The 19044-nt window shown below is 41.4% G+C and overlaps 1 protein-coding gene across 3 annotated transcripts in view; it reads left to right on the forward strand.

Annotated features, from left to right (window-relative positions):
* Vmp1 (vacuole membrane protein 1) overlaps positions 1-19044 on the forward strand; it is a 98710-nt gene that overhangs the window by 62256 nt on the left and 17410 nt on the right. For all 3 annotated transcript variants that reach the window (XM_032914263.1, XM_032914265.1, XM_032914264.1), the window contains exons 8-10: positions 8374-8454; positions 12360-12476; positions 18025-18086. In XM_032914263.1, the coding sequence (XP_032770154.1) occupies positions 8374-8454; positions 12360-12476; positions 18025-18086 (260 nt within the window). The remainder of the gene's footprint in view (positions 1-8373; positions 8455-12359; positions 12477-18024; positions 18087-19044) is intronic.

Here is a 19044-nt window from a genome sequence, read left to right on the forward strand (position 1 = left end):
ATGTATGTTTGAGTATGTGTGCAAGTGTCATGGATGTCAATAGAAGGTATTAGATCCCCTGGAGCTGAAGTTACAGGAGGTTGTGAGCTGTTTAACATGGGTTCACAGAACTGAACTCTGGTCTTCGGAAGGAGAGCAAGTTCTCTTAACCTGAGCCATCTCTCGGGCCTACATTTAAAACCCTTGCCACTGAGCTGTGCCGGGTGTGATGGCACACGTCTTCACTGTCAGCATTACGAGACAGAGGCAAACACATCTCTGTGAGTTTGGTTTGGTTTGTCTTTTTGAGACAGGGTAGCCCTGGCCGTCATGGATCTTACCCTGTAGACCAGGCTGTCCTTGAACTCACAGAGGTCCAGCTGCCTCTGCTTCCCAAATGCTGGGATTAAAGAAGTGTGCCACCGTGTATTAATTATAATTATCTCAAACTGACAATAGCCTTAGTGTTATCCCAACATTAAAACAGATTGTGGTACAATCATACAATAGATAGCGCATTCCGCTTTAGCAGTTTGGTTACTCCACACTAATGGCATGGAAGAAACACTATTGTGATGTAGAGCTAATGATGCCGACCTGCAAGAGGACAGAGCAGTAACCCTGTCCTTACTAAGCTCAAGAGTAGGGAAAGCTGAAACTGTCGCTCTCAACATTCAGGAGGGTGACTGTTCTGGTAAAAGGACTCACTTCTTAGAGTAATGTTCTGTGTCTCATCTCAGAGGCAATTAACACTTTTGTTTTTATAAAATCCATCAAAATATATATTTTAAATTTGTATAGTGTATTGCTCTGTCTCAGTTTTAAAAAGAAATGTTGTGTGAGCCAAGCCTGGTATCACGCAGTTTTACTCTCAGCACTCAGGAGGCAGAAGCAAGCAGATCTCTGCGATTGTTGAGGGTCACCTGGTCTGAGTAAAACGATTCAGGACAGCCAGAGCTACAGAGAGACCCTGCCTTAAAAAACAAAAAGTATATATGCGGCATACACATGTGTGCGTGTAGGTGCATAGTGCCGGTGCATATACACCTCTCTCTAGCGCGCTCTCTCTCTCTCTGAATCTGGACACTGGTGAACAGCTCTCAGTGTCCACTGTCTCTCACAGCACTAGGGTTAGGTTATAAATCTGCATGGCCTTGCTGAGTTTTCTTTACAGCCTGGGATTTAAACTTTGCCTTGATGCTTGCCCAGCAAGCGCTGTGACTGACAACACTGATCTCCTCAGCCCCTGTACTTAAGTTTGGGAAACATTTGAACTGCCTATTCCTTTACAGAAGTAAATTTGGTGACAGTTTGCATCTGTATCCCATGAAACCCACGGAAGCCTGATCGTGATTAATAGCTTCCTATTTTAGCACTTGAAATGTTTGTTCTTCGTTGTAAATTACAGATAATGTTTTTTTCATTTTTTGCTTTCAAAGCCTCACAATACCAGGATTACAGTGTATGCTGCCATATATGCCGTTACATGATTTCACATGCTTATGTATTTATGTGTGAATGCACTTACTAGCAGGGAAGATGCATACAGTTCCATGTACAGATCAGAGGACGACTTGTACAAGTTGGTTTCTCCTTCCATCATTTGGGTTCTTGGGAATCAAATGTAGGTTGTCGGCCTTGGCCACATTTCTCTTAATCCACTGAGCAATCTCACAGGCCTCATGTGTTTTATTTTCAGGGGGGAAAACATCAATTTCTATTAATATTTGAAGGTATAGTTTGGGTGAAAGGCCATGAAACGCGCTTTATGCTAAGTTAAAGTTTGATCACTGATGCTGGTTTAGGTACAACTTTTGCTATAGCCCATAATACCAAAATGGATTGTACTTTGCATTCCAGTGCCTAACATATGTGTAACTGAAATAAATGTCTGTAGAAATAGTATTGTAGCCTGTTGTTTCCTGCTATAGCAGAGTAACAGAAACAGAGTAAAGTATACATCGTAAAACTTTATTTAGCTTGTGTAGTCCTGTGTGCTGGGATGTTCATGACATGCTGGTCATAGCCTATGAAGGCCTCTTGTTGCATGACAATATGTTAGAGTGTGACCTGGTGAAAGAGAAGGAGACCCAAGTGGTTGGCTCTGCAGCCGTCTACACAAAAGCAATGCTCTATGGGGGAGCAGGTTGTAGTTACATATTTAGGAATATAATTAGGTATGCACAACAAAGAAAAAGAAGGCCATAAATTTGAGAGACAGCAAAGGAAGATACATAGGAAGGATTAGAGGTAGGAAAGATGTAATTATATTTTAATTTCAAAAAAAAATTTTAAAAGAGTACCTGGAGGTGATGGTCCATGCCTTTAATCCCAGCACTGGGGAGGCAGAGGCAGGCAGATCTCTTAATTCAAGAGCAGCCTGGTCTACAGAGCCAGTTCCAGAACAGCCAAGGCTACACAAATAAAGGAAGGGAGGGAGGGAGGGAGGGAGGGAGGGACACGAGTGGGGCCAGTACAGCTGCCCTTCTATGATCATTTCACCCACAAGGCAGTGTCTCTGTGCGCTGATTACCTTTCAAAGGTTGCTTTTCTCCACACTCTGCCATACAGACTGCATCAACCCTAGCACACAGTGCATCATATGTGTAATCTTACAATTGTTTTCTATTCCTTAAGGAGAGAATATCAGGGGCTGGAGAGATAGCTCAAGTGGTTATTTAAAAGCACTGGTTGTTGTTCCAGAGAACCTGGGTTCAGATTCCTAACACCTACATGACAGCTCACAGCCTTTAGTTAACTACAATACCAGGGAATCTGATACCCTGTTCTGGCATACATGTGTCATCCAGTTAAAACACCCATGTTTAAAAACATTTTTTAAGTTTTTTTTTAATAAAAAGATGCCATTGTGACTAAATTTCACAATGAAATTTAGTTTATTAGTTTAATGAAATCACACTAGAAAATATAATGAATAAGAACAAAATCTGGATTGTTCAGATCCTAGTTACATTCAGTTTTTCATCCCGTGTGTGTGTGTGTGTGTGTGTGTGTGTGTGTGTACACATGTGTGCATGCGTGCGCCTCTGTCTTCCTAGCGCTGGGACTAAGGCTTGCATCACCAAACCTACTCTGAAGTTTCTAATACTGACCTTGAAGCTACTTCAGTACCAAAGTCAAGAACGCTATTAGATCAGAATGAGTTTGAGCATACAATCGGTTTGGCTGGCAGGTAGGGGCTTTAGAAAAGGCTCAGCAGGATCATTTGCTTCCCTCCCAGAGGACCCAAATTCAGCCCCCAGCACCCTCATCAGGTGGCTCATAACTTTAGCTCCAGGCGATCTAACGCCTCTGGCCTGTCACTTGCACATATTCACAAGCAGAAACACACACATACACATAACTAATAAGTAAAAATGGAGACGAAGGATGCTCAAGCACCAGCCCAAGGTGCTCTGGCCTCCGGAGGCCAAAAGAAAGACACCCCATCACCTGCTGTGAGCGCTGCTCTGACAGGCAGATGTGTGGTGGAAAGCTGGGAAAGGTGGGGTATGTGGTGGGGAAGTGGAAGAAAACATGAAGCCAAAGGAGTTTGTTAGGACACTGTGGAGAAAGGTGGGACTCAGTGTCATTGAGGAACAGGTAGATATGAGGAGGCCAGGGTGAGGTTGTGGCCCAGGCTGCTGCTAAAGGCCTTGTCTCGGTCAGTGGTCCTGCTATAGCTGGGTTCTGTGTCCATGTCTGTGGTCTGAGCTGCCATCAGACATCATATGCTGTCTCTTGGTGGCATGCTGTTCTGAGTGGCCTGTGCTGCCTGCCACCTGAGACCATAGGGACATCTGGGCCCATAATGTTGCCAGGAGCCATGTTTGGGTCCTGCGGCAGCCAAAGCTGTGTTGATGTCTCTGGCCCATGTTACCAGCAAAGGCCATGCAGGTATCTGAACCACCAGCTGAGTCACTGTGCTGAGCTGGCCCAGCTCCTGCCTGCAGCACAGACTGTGAATGGCTTGGGCTGGGGAGAGACCCCCCCTCCCTGCACCCCATTGCCTCTTGCCATTTGTGGCAGGAAGGTGAGCTAGCCTCTGAGGTCATGAGAGCAGAGTTGGCTCTGGTGGTATGGGTACAAGAGAACTAGAGGGCTGACCAACTCAGCTACCAACCAGGCCCAGATCCAGAGCTTCCAGTTGGCCCACCCCAACATCTGCACTCTATGGTCTGCTGGAGCACATGAAAAGGCTGGTCTCGAAGGTCCAAAGCTTCAGGATCTCTTCACACAGGGCAACAATAGGATACCTGTGAGATATCCTGGTAAGGTTACAGTATTGATAGTGTAGCAGAAGCCAGGGCCCTCAAACCAGACCAATGACTCATTCCAACGGATATTTCCAAGTAAAGATGTTAGATAAAAGATAAAAGGGTATACTGTGTGATATAACGTGGCACACTCCACACTCCACGACACATATATTTTCTTTTGGTGGGGAGGTTGTAAAGGCAGAGGACAGATATGAAGGGACAGGAAGATAAATGGGCTTGGTGTACATAATGTGAAATTCATAAAGACTCAATAAAATGTTAAGATAATAATAGAAATAAGTTTTAAGGCCTGGCGGTGGTGGTGGTGGTGGTACATGTCTTTAATCCCAGCACTTAGGAGGTAGAGGCAGGCAAATCTCTGTGAGTTTGAGGACAGCCAGTCTAAAAACAAACAAACAAACAAACAAACAAACAAAGAAGACAGGTTAGGGGTTGGAAAGATAGCTCAGCGATTAAAAGCATTTGCTGCTCTTGCTTGGCACCCAGTTCAATTCCTAGCACCCATCGTTTGTGACTTCTGTTTAACAGGATCCAATCACCTTCTAGCCTCCATGGGCACCAGAAACATGTCTGACAGAATGCACATTTTTTAAAAGGGGGGCTGGAGAGATGGCTAAGTGGTTAAGAGCACTGACTGCTGTTCCAGAGGTCCTGAGTTCAATTCCCAGCAGCCACATGGTGGCTCACAATCATCTGTAATGGGATCCAATCCCCTCTTCTGGTGTGTCTGAAGACAGCTAAGGTGTACTCACATAAAATAAATATTTTTTTAAAAAGTCAGTTAAAAGAAGAGACAGGTTACTTAAACTTCCATAAGATACCAAGACAGTACAGTACCCCCCCCCAGGATTATTATATTCATTTAAATGCTTCTTTTGAAGAGGTTTTTTTGTTGGTGGTGGTGGTTTTTTTTTTTTTTTTTTTCCCAGCTGGGCATGATAACGCACACTTCTAATCCATCCTTCTAGGTCAGAGGCAGGTGGATCTCCGTAAGTTCAAGGCCAGTCTGGTGTACAAAGCAAGTTCCAAAAAACCAAAACCAATTCAATAAAGAAAGAGGTCTTTCCATAAGATAGAAAATGGCATACTATTACTGCTTGGAGATAAATATGATTTAATAGATTTATACTTAAAATGTTACAGTCAGAGATTAGCATTTTTCTGTTTACCATCATTCCTGCAGTTCTCTTGTCTGGAAATCTTAAATCCCTTTTTACAGGCAATACAAAGCAGCAGTGAGTGGGGATAGTGTGGTGTGAGGCTTGTTTTCTCCTCTGCTCTCTTCAGTGCTGGAGAATATGTTGCTCATGTCTTCAGCAGTTTCCCAAGTGCGAGCTGGAGGGGTGCCTAATCAGGGTGGGGTTAGGAAATGGGGCTTTCCAGATATTGGGTTTATAACTGAGAGAAACAGAAAATGGTACTGATTGTGAATTATGTCATTTATTTAAGGAGAGGTAGAGAATGAACACGTCCTCTCAGGCACTTAAATTGTGAAATAGATAAGGGTTGTGAAATGTGAATACAGAGAAATGAAACTATAAAAAGGAATTTATTTTTCATGGTACAGATGGTTTTTTATAAAATGGCAAATGACAATTGAAAAAGTAATCAAATTGGACTCTCAACATTGTTCCCACAAATGCTATAAGATTATGAAAATGAAATGCTAATTTTCTTTTATATATAACTAGAGAATTGAATGCCTAACATAACAAATTTCTTGGTAATCTTTTTCTTCTGTTTTTATTTAAAAATATTATTGCTATATTTTCACATGGCTTATTCATTGTACTTGAAGTAAAAGACAGTAACTTTTGTTTAAAATATTTCTTTTAAACTTTAGGAACTGAGAATTTTTTTCTGGTGATGTTAGATGACATTTCTAGGTTTTTTTGTTTTTTTTTTTTTTTTTTTTTTTTTTTTTTTTTTTTTTTTTTTTGAGCTGGGGACCCAACCTAGGGCCTTGAGCTTGCTAGGCAAGCACTCTACCACTGAGCTAAATCCCCAACCCCTCTAGTTTTTTACTGTGAATTGCCCAATAATATATAAAGAGAATAAAATTCTACTGGATATTTTAAAGGCAAGTTAAAATACAAGTATTATAATTCATGGACAGTATTACTTTAAAATCAATATGAAAATAGCTCAAATTACCCAAATACTTGTACCACTGGGCAGTGGTGGCACACACCTTTAATCTCTGTACTCAGGCAGAGTAAGTTCTAGGCCAGCCTGGTCTCCAGAACGAGTTTCTGGACATCCAGGGCTACACACAGAAACAAACAAACAAACAAACAAGTTACCAGCTAGGGGAGACACGGTGACCAAGACATTGCACTCCAGGCGTGCTGACTGACCCCTATAATTCCTTAAAGTGGAGGAAACTCAACTGCATAACGTAATGGAATATTTTGGCACTCTCATCTCATTGAAAATTTATTTTTAAAAAATTATACAAATTATAAAAATTAATAAAATGTACTGAGGGCTAGAGAGATGCTCTGGCTACTCTTTATTCTTGTGGAGGACCCAGATTTAGTTCCTAGACACACATAATGGGTCATCTCTAACTCTGCTTACAGGGAAACTGGTGTCACCTCTGACCTCTGCAGGCATACATGCTACAAATTCACATAAAGTAAATACATTTAAAAATCAGTATGTGCTTACAACAACAATAAAAACAAAGCAACACACGAGGCGTAGTGCCTCACGCCTTTAACTTAGCACTGAGGAGGCAGAGGCAGGGAGTTCTAGGCTGGGACCCAGGGTTATACAGTGAAACCCTGTCTCAAATAAATGCATGGCTTTTTTAACCTGAATGGCAGCTATGATAGCAGGATTACATTTGTAATGTAGAATATGTAGGGCGATAAAAGAATGATGTTCTATTAAATGTTTAGATCTGGGATATTTCAGTTAGAGTTCATGGAGGCCATGAATTCAATCCTTAAGACTACTTCAACTTAAGTTTTTATTGGTGTGCCGGGGAGGTAGCACAGTGAGGACCCAAGTGTAGATAATCATCACCTAAGAGCAAGGCATGGCACCTTATGACCATATGGTTAACACTGGGGAGATAGAGAGGTAGATCTTACTAACCATCGTCATCATGATAGATAGAGGGAGATGTCTATATTGATAAATGATAATGACAATAGACTCACTCTCACTATTTGTAAAAAATAAAGCTTCCATCCAGGCATAGTGGCCAGGCCTTTAACCCCAGTGCTTGGGAGGCAGAGACAGGCAGATCTCTGAGTTCCAGGACAGCCAGGGCTACACAGAGAAACCCCCATCTCCAAAAACAACAAAAATTCAAGGACAGGATGACAAATACCACTAATTGTCACTGGTATGTGGAAGCTAATATGTTGGTCTAAAAAGATAGGATAAGCCACAGTTTCACACAGTGATTTAACACACGGGTCACCATATTCTGTCTTCTCTAGAGCATCCAGGGAGAACCCCAAAGATACAGCAATTCATTCTTTTTTTTTTTTTTTTTTTTTTTTTTAGATCTGGGGACCGAACCCAGGGCCTTGTGCTTGCTAAGCAAGCGCTCTACCGAGCTAAATCCCCAACCCTACAGCAATTCATTCTTAAATGTGGGAAAACTTTAAGGATGTGATACTTTTTGAAGACTTGAATGTTTTCCCACAAACAACCTGCTACTCGGTGTGGATCAGTATGAGTCAGGGGTGGTGTTACATACATTTACTCCTAGCACCCAGGAAGAAAGATAGAAGGATCATGAGTTCAAGGCCAGCCTGCATACAAAGCAAAAATTGTATACAAACAAATAAGAATCGATTGGTATCAGATTGTAAGATATATAATACAATAAACTATCACAGAGAGTTGTCTTTGGGGCCAACAAGATGCCTCTTTGAGTAAAGATTCTTGTCTCCAAGCCTAATGACCTGAGTTCAATCCCCAGGACCTGCACGGTGGAAGGAGAGAACCAACTGTGCGTGCATGTGAGAGTGTGTGTGTGTGTGTGCGTGTGTGTGTGTGTGTGTACACTCACAAATAAACAAATAAATGGAAAATTTTTAAAATACAAGTTTTTCTTTGTACTTTTTATTAATATTTCAAAATCTTTGTGTTACAGGACTTTGCATCACGAGCTAAACTGGCAGTTCAAAAACTAGTACAGAAAGTTGGATTTTTTGGAATTTTGGCATGTGCTTCTGTAAGTGGACTATATTTAAAGTTATAAATTTCACTAAGTGCTATGAATATACTTTGATCAATTTGTTATGCATATTAATGGCTTGTGTTCTTGTATGTATGTATGAATGTATGTATGTATGAATGTATGTGTACCACATTCATGTCTGCAAAGGTTAGATGTGGGTGCTGGAAACTGAACTGTCCTGTAAGCCAATCTTCTAGCCCCCCTCCCCTTTTTTTTTTTTTTGTTTGTTTGTTTGTTTTGTTTTGTTTCTTTGGTTGTTTTTTTTTTGATTGGTTGGTTGGTTGGCTTTGGTTTTTCGATACAGGTTTCTCTGTGTAACAAGTCCTGGCTTTCCTGGACTCACTTTGTAAACTAGAGTGGCTTCAATTTTCAAGGCTTGAAACAACAAAAGAAATAAAATCCATCATCCCTAAGAAGAATTAATAATGAAATGAATTAGGAAGTCTTTTTCCAGAGTTTCAAGTGTTAATAGGAAGATTTGTCTAAAACTTGACTTAAGACGTCTTAGCTCCTGGTTAGGTTTGGGCGAGCCTCGGAAGCATGAGGACTTCAGTTTGGATTCTCTCAGAATTCCCATAAGACGCCTGAGAATGGCATACACCTGTAATATCAGTGATGGCAGGATGGGAGATGAAGACAGACGGATCCTGGTACGCACAAAGGTGCACACTCACTTAAACCAAAATGTCGTTCCTGAATTACTGTTGTTGATCCTGGAAGTACTAGATGTTTTCCCAGTTTAACTCCCAGCTCAGCCTCTATGACAGTAGTGACAACAGATATAAAGTGGCCCAAGGAAGCTCCCTCACAAAGCTGATAGGATTTGTAAGGATATTTGTGAAAACCGTGTGGCATACAGCCTCAGCCCAACCCTGAGCGTGGGCGAAAGGGGATCAGAAGTGCAGGATTGTCCCTGGTGTCACAGCAGATATGAGGCTTCGAGGAGGCCCTGTATGCAGTCTCAGCAAGTAAAGGCACTGGTGGCCTGAGGATGCAGACCTGATATTCAAGGTCCCAGCGATTCAAGGAAAGGGAGAAGATGCCTAAAGCTTTCCTCTGACATTCACATGCATGTGTGCGTGTAAACACACACAGAAAACATTTTTGCAAGAACACTCACATAAATGCTCTTTGTTTTACTGTGATTTATCAGCCTTTTATCAGCTACTGCATCATAGGAGTAAATGAGAAACAGGTAGTGAGAGCACATACCTGCAATCTCAGCACTGGGGGTCTGAGGCAAGAGGATAGCTGTAAATTTCAAGACCATTCTGACTTGAGTTTGAGGCCAGGCTGGTCTACACGGTGAGTTGCAAAACAGCCAAAGCTCCATGGAAAGACTGTCGCAATCAGAATCAAAACAAGGCAACAGCAGCAAACCCCAAGAAGGAGAAAAGAAGGGGAAAGTGAGAGGTGTTTTCTCTCTCAAAGATCTAGAAGCCAGAAATTACAGACAATTGAAATGCTGTGTTAAAAACCCAGTGTGGCAACCATGCCTTTAATCCCTGAATTTGGTAGATAGAGGCAGGCAAATCTCTGTGACTTTAAGGCCAACCTTGTCTACAGGGTGAGTTCCAGGAAAGTCAGAACTACACAGAGAAATCATGGTGTGTGTGGGTGTGTGTGTGTGTGGGTGTGGGTGTGTGGGGGGGGGGGGGTGTGGGGGGGGGGGTCCCTAGGTAGGTCAGAGGGGGACAGAGGGGGGAGGGAGGGAGGGAGGGAGGGAGGGAGGAGGGAGGGAGGGAGGGAAGGAGAGGAAAAGTACTATGGATAAACTGAGGCACCTATTAGATGATACTGTTCTTAATCTAAGGCCAGTTGCCTGGGTTCCGATCTTTTCCATGGGGGAAATGTCTTACTCTGTCTGCCATTCTTTTCTACAAAATATGTATAATAAATATCATATAGCATGTACCTGGGGAAAGTGAGATGCCTTTAATTTCTCAAAGCAGGAAATCTTTACTCATAGTCATTACAGGCTCACCATCCACTATGCATCCCTTATACTGGTCACGTACAGTTAGAGTTAAGTTAAATCGAAAGATGAGTTTGGCTAGCTATGAATTTTTTCTAAGATGTTTTTAATGAAAGTTAAAGGGTACTTATTAATTATCGTGGTATCAACATTTAAACTAAGATAAAATTCTAGTTGAGAGGAAATTTTAAAGCAATCCTATAGAGTTTTTTGTTTGTTTGTGATATTATTTTATCGTACATGGGTGTTTTGCCTGTATGCATGTCTGTAACTGATGCCTGCAGGGGCAAGAAGAGGGCATTGGATCCACTAAGACTTTAGTGACAGATGATTGTTAACCACCACGTGTGTGGGAATTGAATCCCTCTGGAAGAGCAACCTCTGAGCCATCTTCCAGCCCCAGAATCAAATAGCTTTAATTTTAATTGTCCTCTTGGCTTATCTAGTTATAACTTCAGGAAAAACAGCCAACAGTAGTCATGTCTCCTAATGGCTTGACTATCCTTCTCCAAGAGTATCCAACCAGAGTGAAATTCCTAGCAGCTTGACAAGTTAGACGTTGTGTCTGTTCTAATTTTCATTTTAAACCCATTTCCACCTACTGTGGATTGAAGCGTGGGAATAAACAATAGCTGGGTTGGAGAGGCTGCTCTCTCAGAGCTCCTGAGTGCTGCTCCCAGCAACCACATGGTGGCTCAGAGCCATCTGTGATGGGTCAGATGGCCTCTTCTGAAGATTACTACTACAGTGTACTCACATACAAAAAATAAATAGATAAACAATAGCTAACAGTGGTGGTGATCGTCTTTAATCTCAGTGCTTTCGAGGCAGTCAGTCTCCTGGGCTCAAAGCCAGTCTGATCTACAGAGTGAGTTTTAACACAGCCGGGCTACCCAGAGAAAAACCCTGTTCAAAAAAAACGAAAAGAAAGAAAATAAACAAAATTTTATTTTATAGACTTGTGAGCATAAAAAAGAAAAGAAAAGGTAAGATGTGGCCTCTGCACTCTGTACAGTTACAGGAAGAGTCTGGCTACAGAGTCCAAGAGTCACAGCAGAGAACGCTTGAGTTCTCATTTAGTCATGACAGTGTTCTTAGAAGACTATATGTGGCAAATATTTTTTTAAACAACTGGGCTTTTCTTTCAGAGTTCAAAAATAAAATTATATAAATGAATTGGCATACAAATGGCTCCGCCAACAGTCACGAGGGCAGAGTATCTCTGTGGGAGAAAGATAAATGAAGTGCTCAAAAACAGTTGTGGTTTCTTCACATTTTTACATGAAATTGTTTTAATGTGGCAATGTTTGGAAAGGTATTTATTGTGAATCACTTCTTTGTCTAGGACAGAGTATTCAAAACATCTGAATCGGTGTGCTTTCATATCTCCACCCTGAATCTTTTTAAAATACGCCACGTGGTTCCAGAGTCTTAGATTTCCTTAAATATAGAATACAACCTACTCTGTCCTGAGTCCACTTTGTGGCCAAGAGTAACCTTGGACTCCTGCCTGCCTTTAGCTCCCAAAAGCTCCAGCTGCAGGCATGTGGTAGGTTTAAATGTTGAAAGCACCCACCAGTATGTGTAGTTACTGAAGATATGGGCACTTCCATACAGTTGTGTTGAACAATCCATTCAGACCTTACCAAAGAAAACAGCCGTCAAGTGTTAAAAACTATTTGTATGAGGTACATCTTAGTTCTCTGTGATCCTATGGAATGTCACTCTACCAAGAATGAGATCCAGCTTAGGGACTATTGGAACTCCTCTCTAGTCTTCTGAACAATGTCATATACTGGTCAGAGACCTTTATCTCGTGTCATAGAAAGTGATGATTAAAGCAGGGTACCACACACCAATGGGTTTTTAAAACATTTTCTGTGAATTATTCATAGAAGTCTCTTTTTTTTCCTTCTCTTGATAGATTCCAAATCCCCTGTTCGACCTGGCTGGAATAACATGTGGACACTTCCTTGTACCTTTTTGGACCTTCTTTGGTGCAACCCTGATTGGAAAAGCAATCATTAAAATGCATATCCAGGTAATTATAGCTGAGTCATTGCCTAATGACCTTGAGAGAACCTTGATCGGGCCATGGCTCTTGATTGGTTCCTCCTTCCGTCAGTTAAATAATGAGAGTACGCAGATTTAGAAGTATGTAAACTCTGCTGTTTGTTTTTCTTCTTTCCTCTTCCTTCTTGCTTTATTTAAAAAAACAAGTAGTGTACTTGTGTAAGAAAATGCACATCATTTTCATGTCCACAGTCAAAAGCCGTCCTTTCCTACTGACCGCCACCTGAAGGAGGGTCACCCGTCATTGATTTGTGCTCTCTTTCACACACTGCATTGTACTTCCTCACTTGTCACCAATATCCTTTCCCGAAAGCCAGGCAGATGTTTGCGGGCAAGAGAAGGGTAGTTGAAGCTGTGAGGAAATATGGGTTATGTGGTTAGAGAAGTGAGACTGCTAGCCTCAGAGCCACGCTTAACATCTTTAAGATACACCCACAAATAAAGACACTAAGAACCTAAGTGACAGAGAAGTGCCTGTGCCTTGAACTGTGAATTATTCCATCTCAGGGCAATTCTCACTTATAAAAAAATTTTAAAAAGTTTTTTTTAATCAGTGTGTTTCACAGCAAATAAGCATTTACTAAGAAAGAAAGTTAAAAACAATGAACTAATGTCTCTAAAAATAAAAGTCTATCCTCAGTGATGGTGAGGGGCTGGAGAGATGGCTCAGTGGTAAAGAGCACTGGCTGCTCTTCCAGAGGCCCCTGGTTCAGTTCACAGCACCCACATGGCTGCTCAGAACCATGTGGAGCTCTAATCCCAGGGGATCTGACATCCTCTTCTGGCCTCTGAGTGATGAATGCACATAGTTCATGTACATACATGCAGACAAAACACCTGTACACAGCTAAATACCTCTTTTAAAGGAGGAGGGATGTGGGGTTGGGGATTTGGCTCAGTGGTGAGCGCTTGCCTAGGGCGCAAGGCCCTGGGTTCGGTCCCCAGCTCCGAAAAAAAACAAAAAAAAAAAAAAAAAAAAAAAAGGAGGGATGTGCATGCCTTTAATCCCAGCACTCCTGTGATCTCGTGGCCAGCCTACTCTAATATCTAGTTCCAGGCCAGCCAGGACTACATAGAGACACCCTGTCTTTAAAAGGGGTATGTGTATGGGGTGATGGGTAACAGGAACCTGCCTTTGAGAAGTTTTATTCAATCTGTTTTCTGCTGTTAAAATAATTACTTAACCATCAGTGATATCTTTTTCTTCCTTTGAGGAATTTATTTTTTCCCACTTGTATTAAGTATTTAGTTCAGCACCATGAATGGCGGCGCAGGACTTTAGTCCCAGCACTCAGGAGGCAGCAGCCAGGGGATCTCTGAGTGTGAGGCCAGCCTGGTCTACAGAATGAGTTCCAGGACAGCCAGGGCTACACAGAAAAACCCTCTCTCAAGAAACAAAACCAACTGACATGGCTTTTTGAGTTACTACCTAAGTACTTGGTGATTTTAATTCCTGTTGTAACAGTTACTGTAATCTGTGCATATACTGTGCTTCATGTGTTTGAATGTGTCACCTGCATGAAGTGTACATGCATGCCTTGTGCCACTGAGGTGGAGAAGCTGTCCCTTTGGTGCCAAACCCCATTTCTCTTCAAGAGCAACAAGTGCTGTTAACTACTAAGGCACGCCTCAGCCCCATAATCTGTAAATCTGTATGTCTTCTTTTATACTTCTTGAATATGGTAACTTACTCTATTTTTATAATTTTTATTGCCTGTTTCTGGCTTATTTTGTATAATATATCTTCATTTTACTCACCCCCCCTTACCACCTTTCATACCTGTTTTAATTTTGAATCAATCTAATCTAATCTGTGCTACACATGTACTCATAGATAGATGGCTTCCACCTAAAGCATGGTAGACCTACCAGGGGCCACACCCATAAAGAAAATTATTGTAGGGGTTGGGGATTTGACTCAGTGGTAGAGCGCTTGCCTAGCAAGCTCAAGGCCCTGGGTTTGGTCCCCAGGTCCGAAAAAAAAAAAGAATAGGAAAAAAAAAAGGAAATGATTGTAAATTTGAATCCTAAGCACCTTATCTGTAGCTATTTATGCGTGGCTTGTCACACCTTTCATTTCGGAGAAAGTGGTCAACATTGATAATACATCCTGAATAGATTTTCTGCTAAGATATACCAATTCTGGTTTGTTTTGTTTCTCTGGGTAGCCTTGGCTGTCCTGGAACTTACTCTGCAGACCAGGCTGGCCTCAAACTCAGGACTCTATCTGCCTGCCTCTACCTATTAAGTGCTAGGATTAAAAGCATTCACTACCACTGCCTGGCTCAATTCATATTGCACCTCATGCTTTAAACTCAGTAGTGTTCTGGTATAACGGAAGTGGTCTCAGGACAGTAGTCATACTTAAGTGGTAATAATCTGTAAGTATCCGTAAGAATGCTGACAGGTGGAATTTGAACCCAGGTCAACTAAGGAAGATAAACATTTTATTGCCTGCTGGTTATCAGGACCAATGACGGGTGTGAGGGAACTGTGCAGATTTCGTGGAGAAACCTAGCGTTTAGAAGGAAAAAGCCTTGCCTTGGGACCTGGAATTCCAAGCAGGCTCTGAGGTTAAAGTTGCTCCTCTACCTACTATGTAGAGAAAAAAGAAAGAAAACCCATTTGTCTTTCTGCAGCATGGGTCTGGATTCTTTTCCTTTCTGTGGGATATGTTTACTGGGTTCCATTGTACATAGTAACTTGCCTTATTAAGGCATGTCACTTGATGTGCATCCAGATGTAGCTTAGAACAAGCCTTTCTCGTTCCCTGAGTAGGCAGTATTAATGAGTAATATAAACATTTTGGTCAGTTTGAGAGTCCAGAGAAACACCCACACACAAATTCTTCTGTTCTCTACTGAAACCCATCTCCTCGTTTGCTTTTCTTTCATGCTGTTTTTCCTCAGCCTAACTTTAGACAGCTTTCCAATAAGTTATTTTTATTAATGGCTTTCTGTCTGTTAATCTTCCTTGAAAATTACACCAGTACATCTACTGTGTTGGATCCAAACTTTCCTGCTCACTAGGTAGATTCAACTTCTCTGCCTAGGAGAGGGTTCTTATCTTGTTCTCAAATACGGAAGAGAAGTAACGCCATTGTCTGTCTATGTGCATCCTACTCACTTACCATCACTGTTGTTTTTGCCTGTCTGCATCCCCATGAAAGTGTGCTCGCGTATACACACACACACACACACACACACACACACACACACACACACACACACACACACACATATTAGATTGTGAGGCTTAAGGGTCAGAAAGCTTCGTTCCTTGGTTGTTGTTTTGGCTGTTAAGGCACTTGAGCACCTGATCTGTGCTGACCCGGGCATCATTCATTGCTTCCTCTGCTCAGACCCTTTACCTTACATAGCCTTTTCCCATGTGTTTGTTGTTGTTTGGTTTAGTGGGTTTATTGTTGTTGGGCTTTTAGGTTTTTTTGGATTTGTTTTCTGTTTTTTGGGGGTTTTTTTTTGGTTTTTTGGTTTTTTTGTGGGGGGTTAGGGGGACATGCTCTCTCTGTATCCTTGACTGTACTGGAGCTCTCTCTGTAGTCCAGGCTGGCCTTGAACTCAGAGTTCCAGCTGCCTCTCCCTCCTGAGTGCTGGGATTAATGGTATGTTCCACCATCTGGCTCCCATGTTTCTTGTGTGCACATGAGTGGTTTGTGCCTCGTGCTTATCTGGTAAAATCCCCACTCAGACTTACAGCTCTCAAAACTGAGGCATGGGTCCTTAAATGGCTGATACATTTTATGTCCTACCCAGCCCAGTGAATTTTTAAGCTGTTACATATAAAAAGGAAATTTTGTTTTGTTTCTCAAGCAATGAAGTTGTGCAATTATTGGGCACTGGCTGATTTTGCATTGTTAGGCAATGATGGCAGGGGAAGCTTATGGTGTTGAAATCACTGGAAGTCACAACCATTATTTCTGTTGATTATTGAAAGATTTATGGCTCCAAATAACTGGTTCATGGTGGGACCTCTATATTATTGCTTCCCTCTACATCTGCTTTAATAGCTGTCTTGTTAGACTGTGATGTCCTTCCACCATTCCTAGAACCCTGGCGTGTTCTTTGTTTATAGCTCTCTCCATTGAGCCTCCTTGCCTGCTAAGTGCCTCATGGTTGTAGTGAGTGGGTAAGAAGAAGGCCGCTGTCCTTTGTTTTAGTCCCACCTCCCCTTTGGTTACATTGGCTAATGTAATTATTGAACAAACAACAGAGCGCTAAAGAACTTGTCAGGAACTTGGAGGAACTCCAGGAATCCAGCTTTATTCAGAATTGTCATGCATCCTTATAAGCTAACGTTGAATGGAAACTGTTGAGTCCCTAGTCAGTCCCACAGCAAGCATGGCCTCCCTTTCCCCTCGCTTCCATGTCAGTGTGGCTCCCTCCTCCTCCTCTTCTAACTAGTGGCATTTGAAGGCAGGGGTGGGAGTGTGCATGTTCAAGTGTGTGCATGTGTGTGTCTGTGTGTGAGAGTGACCATTTGTAGAAAAATCAAGATTTAATAAGTGTTCTCAGCTTGGTGTTTCCTGAAAGCCCTCATGTTATCCATGAGTCCTTCATGCTCACATGTGTTGAATGAAGCTGAGAATATTTGCCACTAGCCCTAAAGGTATCTGGGGTTTTTGTTTGTTTGATTTGGTTTTGGCTTTGTCAAGACAGGGTCTCTCTGTGTAGTGCTCGCTGTCCTGGAACTCACTCTGTAGACCAGCCTGGCCTCAAACTCACAAGAGATCCTCCTGCCTCTGCCTTCCGAATGCTGGGACTAAAGGCACGCACCACCACAACTAGTCCTCTTTTTTCTGTTTCAGTGGCAGGTATCCGTGTCTTTAATTAATAGAGGGAGAGCTTCATTCTCAGCAAACTAAAAACGTGAAAAGTCTGATATAGATCGTTTAGCCTTAAGCCTGAGAGATCAGGCTTGTTCAGGTTCTGGGAACTTTGATAGTGTTGCTGTAAAACCTTCCTAAAAAGATAGGCTGGCTGTCTTCCTAAAATCTCTGAAGTAGGGTTGGGGATTTAGCTCAGTGGTGAGCGCTTGCCTAGGAAGCGCAAGGCCCTGGGTTCGGTCCCCAGCTCGAAAAAAAAGAACCAAAAAAAAAAAAAAAAAATCTCTGAAGTACATGTAAGCCAGGCTCCTGTTAGGATATCATCAGCTTTGAGTCCATGGTGGGAGCTATGTGGGAACCCATGGCTTCTGCTTTGTATAGAACTCTTAAGATAGAGCGATTTCTCCACTGTTCCCTCCCAGGCTCAGGTTTCATGACTCACGGGTTCTCTGAGACAGTCCTGTATCCTAGTAAAAGACTACAGCTGTGCTTAAGGAAAAGCATCTTTAAAATACCAGCTACCATTTGAATTAAATGGTCTCTTATTTAAAAATATATATAAATTAAAATTATAGTTAAGGGCAGTACATCACCTTCTTTTAGACAATTATATTTGGAATTTACATGTAGTCTTTTAAATGATTGATTATTTTAACTGGTGTTTTCTTTACAGAAAATCTTTGTTATAGTAACTTTCAGCAAACACATCGTGGAGCAGATGGTGGCTTTCATTGGGTAAGTAATTCCTTAAAGACTAATATTAATACTGTGTTTTGAATTGAATAAGTGTGTATGGAAGAATACATTGGGATAAAAAAAAATCTAAAACAGCTGTCTTTGAGGAAAAAAAAGTTTGCCCTATTGTTATTAAAAAGACATTTTTATCCAACTAAAGGGGAAAATAAAGCTTTTTCCATTTCTTTGGAAACTGAATGTATCAGTTCACCTAATTCTTGATTGTAAAGAGCCTTGGGGTTAGAGTATGTGAACCCTGTTTGTAGGAAAGGCATACGTGTGTCGTTATAGTTCAGCATAGCTTTAACTGCACAGCTGCATGTAAGGTAGATATAGACTGTAGATGTTTTAGCATTTTGTTAAAGGTTGTGCAATGGTATATTAAAATATCCTCAAAATTTGTCAGATAGGAAGCTGTTGCTTTACTAGAGAAAAATCAAGCCAACTGAAAGGCTGAACTGTTGGTGCATTATTTATTTCTGCAGTTTTCAGAAGTAAGACCATTTGAACATACAATTCAAATGATAATGTCACAAAACAGTTAAAAAAAAAAAGCCACCCATTTTGATTACCTTTCACCTGGAATATGAACAGAGTCAGATGGTAGGAATAAAATCGGGAGTTCTTGGGTTTTTACTTCATCTTTCATGTGGTTTGGTTTTTTGTTTGTTTGCTTTTTGTTTTTTACAAGAGAGAATTTTCTTTCATTTAGTAATAGAGTGGTGTATAATGGGAAAGGGTTAAGTTGAAGTGCACTTTTCTTACTTTTAATGTAAATTTCCATCTTAAAAGTCACTGATACAACCAAATTATTTGTGAAAATTTGTTACTGTGTAAAATGAATTGCTACTTGGTGGTTAGTTTGTGTTGGTTTACTACTCTTCAAACCATGCACTATATAGCATAGAATACTCTTGGATATGTTTTATAATAAAATAGATTTTATAATATTTACATC

The sequence above is a fragment of the Rattus rattus genome, chromosome 9 (genome assembly GCF_011064425.1).
Source record: "Rattus rattus isolate New Zealand chromosome 9, Rrattus_CSIRO_v1, whole genome shotgun sequence".
In the NCBI taxonomy this organism is placed as follows: domain Eukaryota; kingdom Metazoa; phylum Chordata; class Mammalia; order Rodentia; family Muridae; genus Rattus; species Rattus rattus.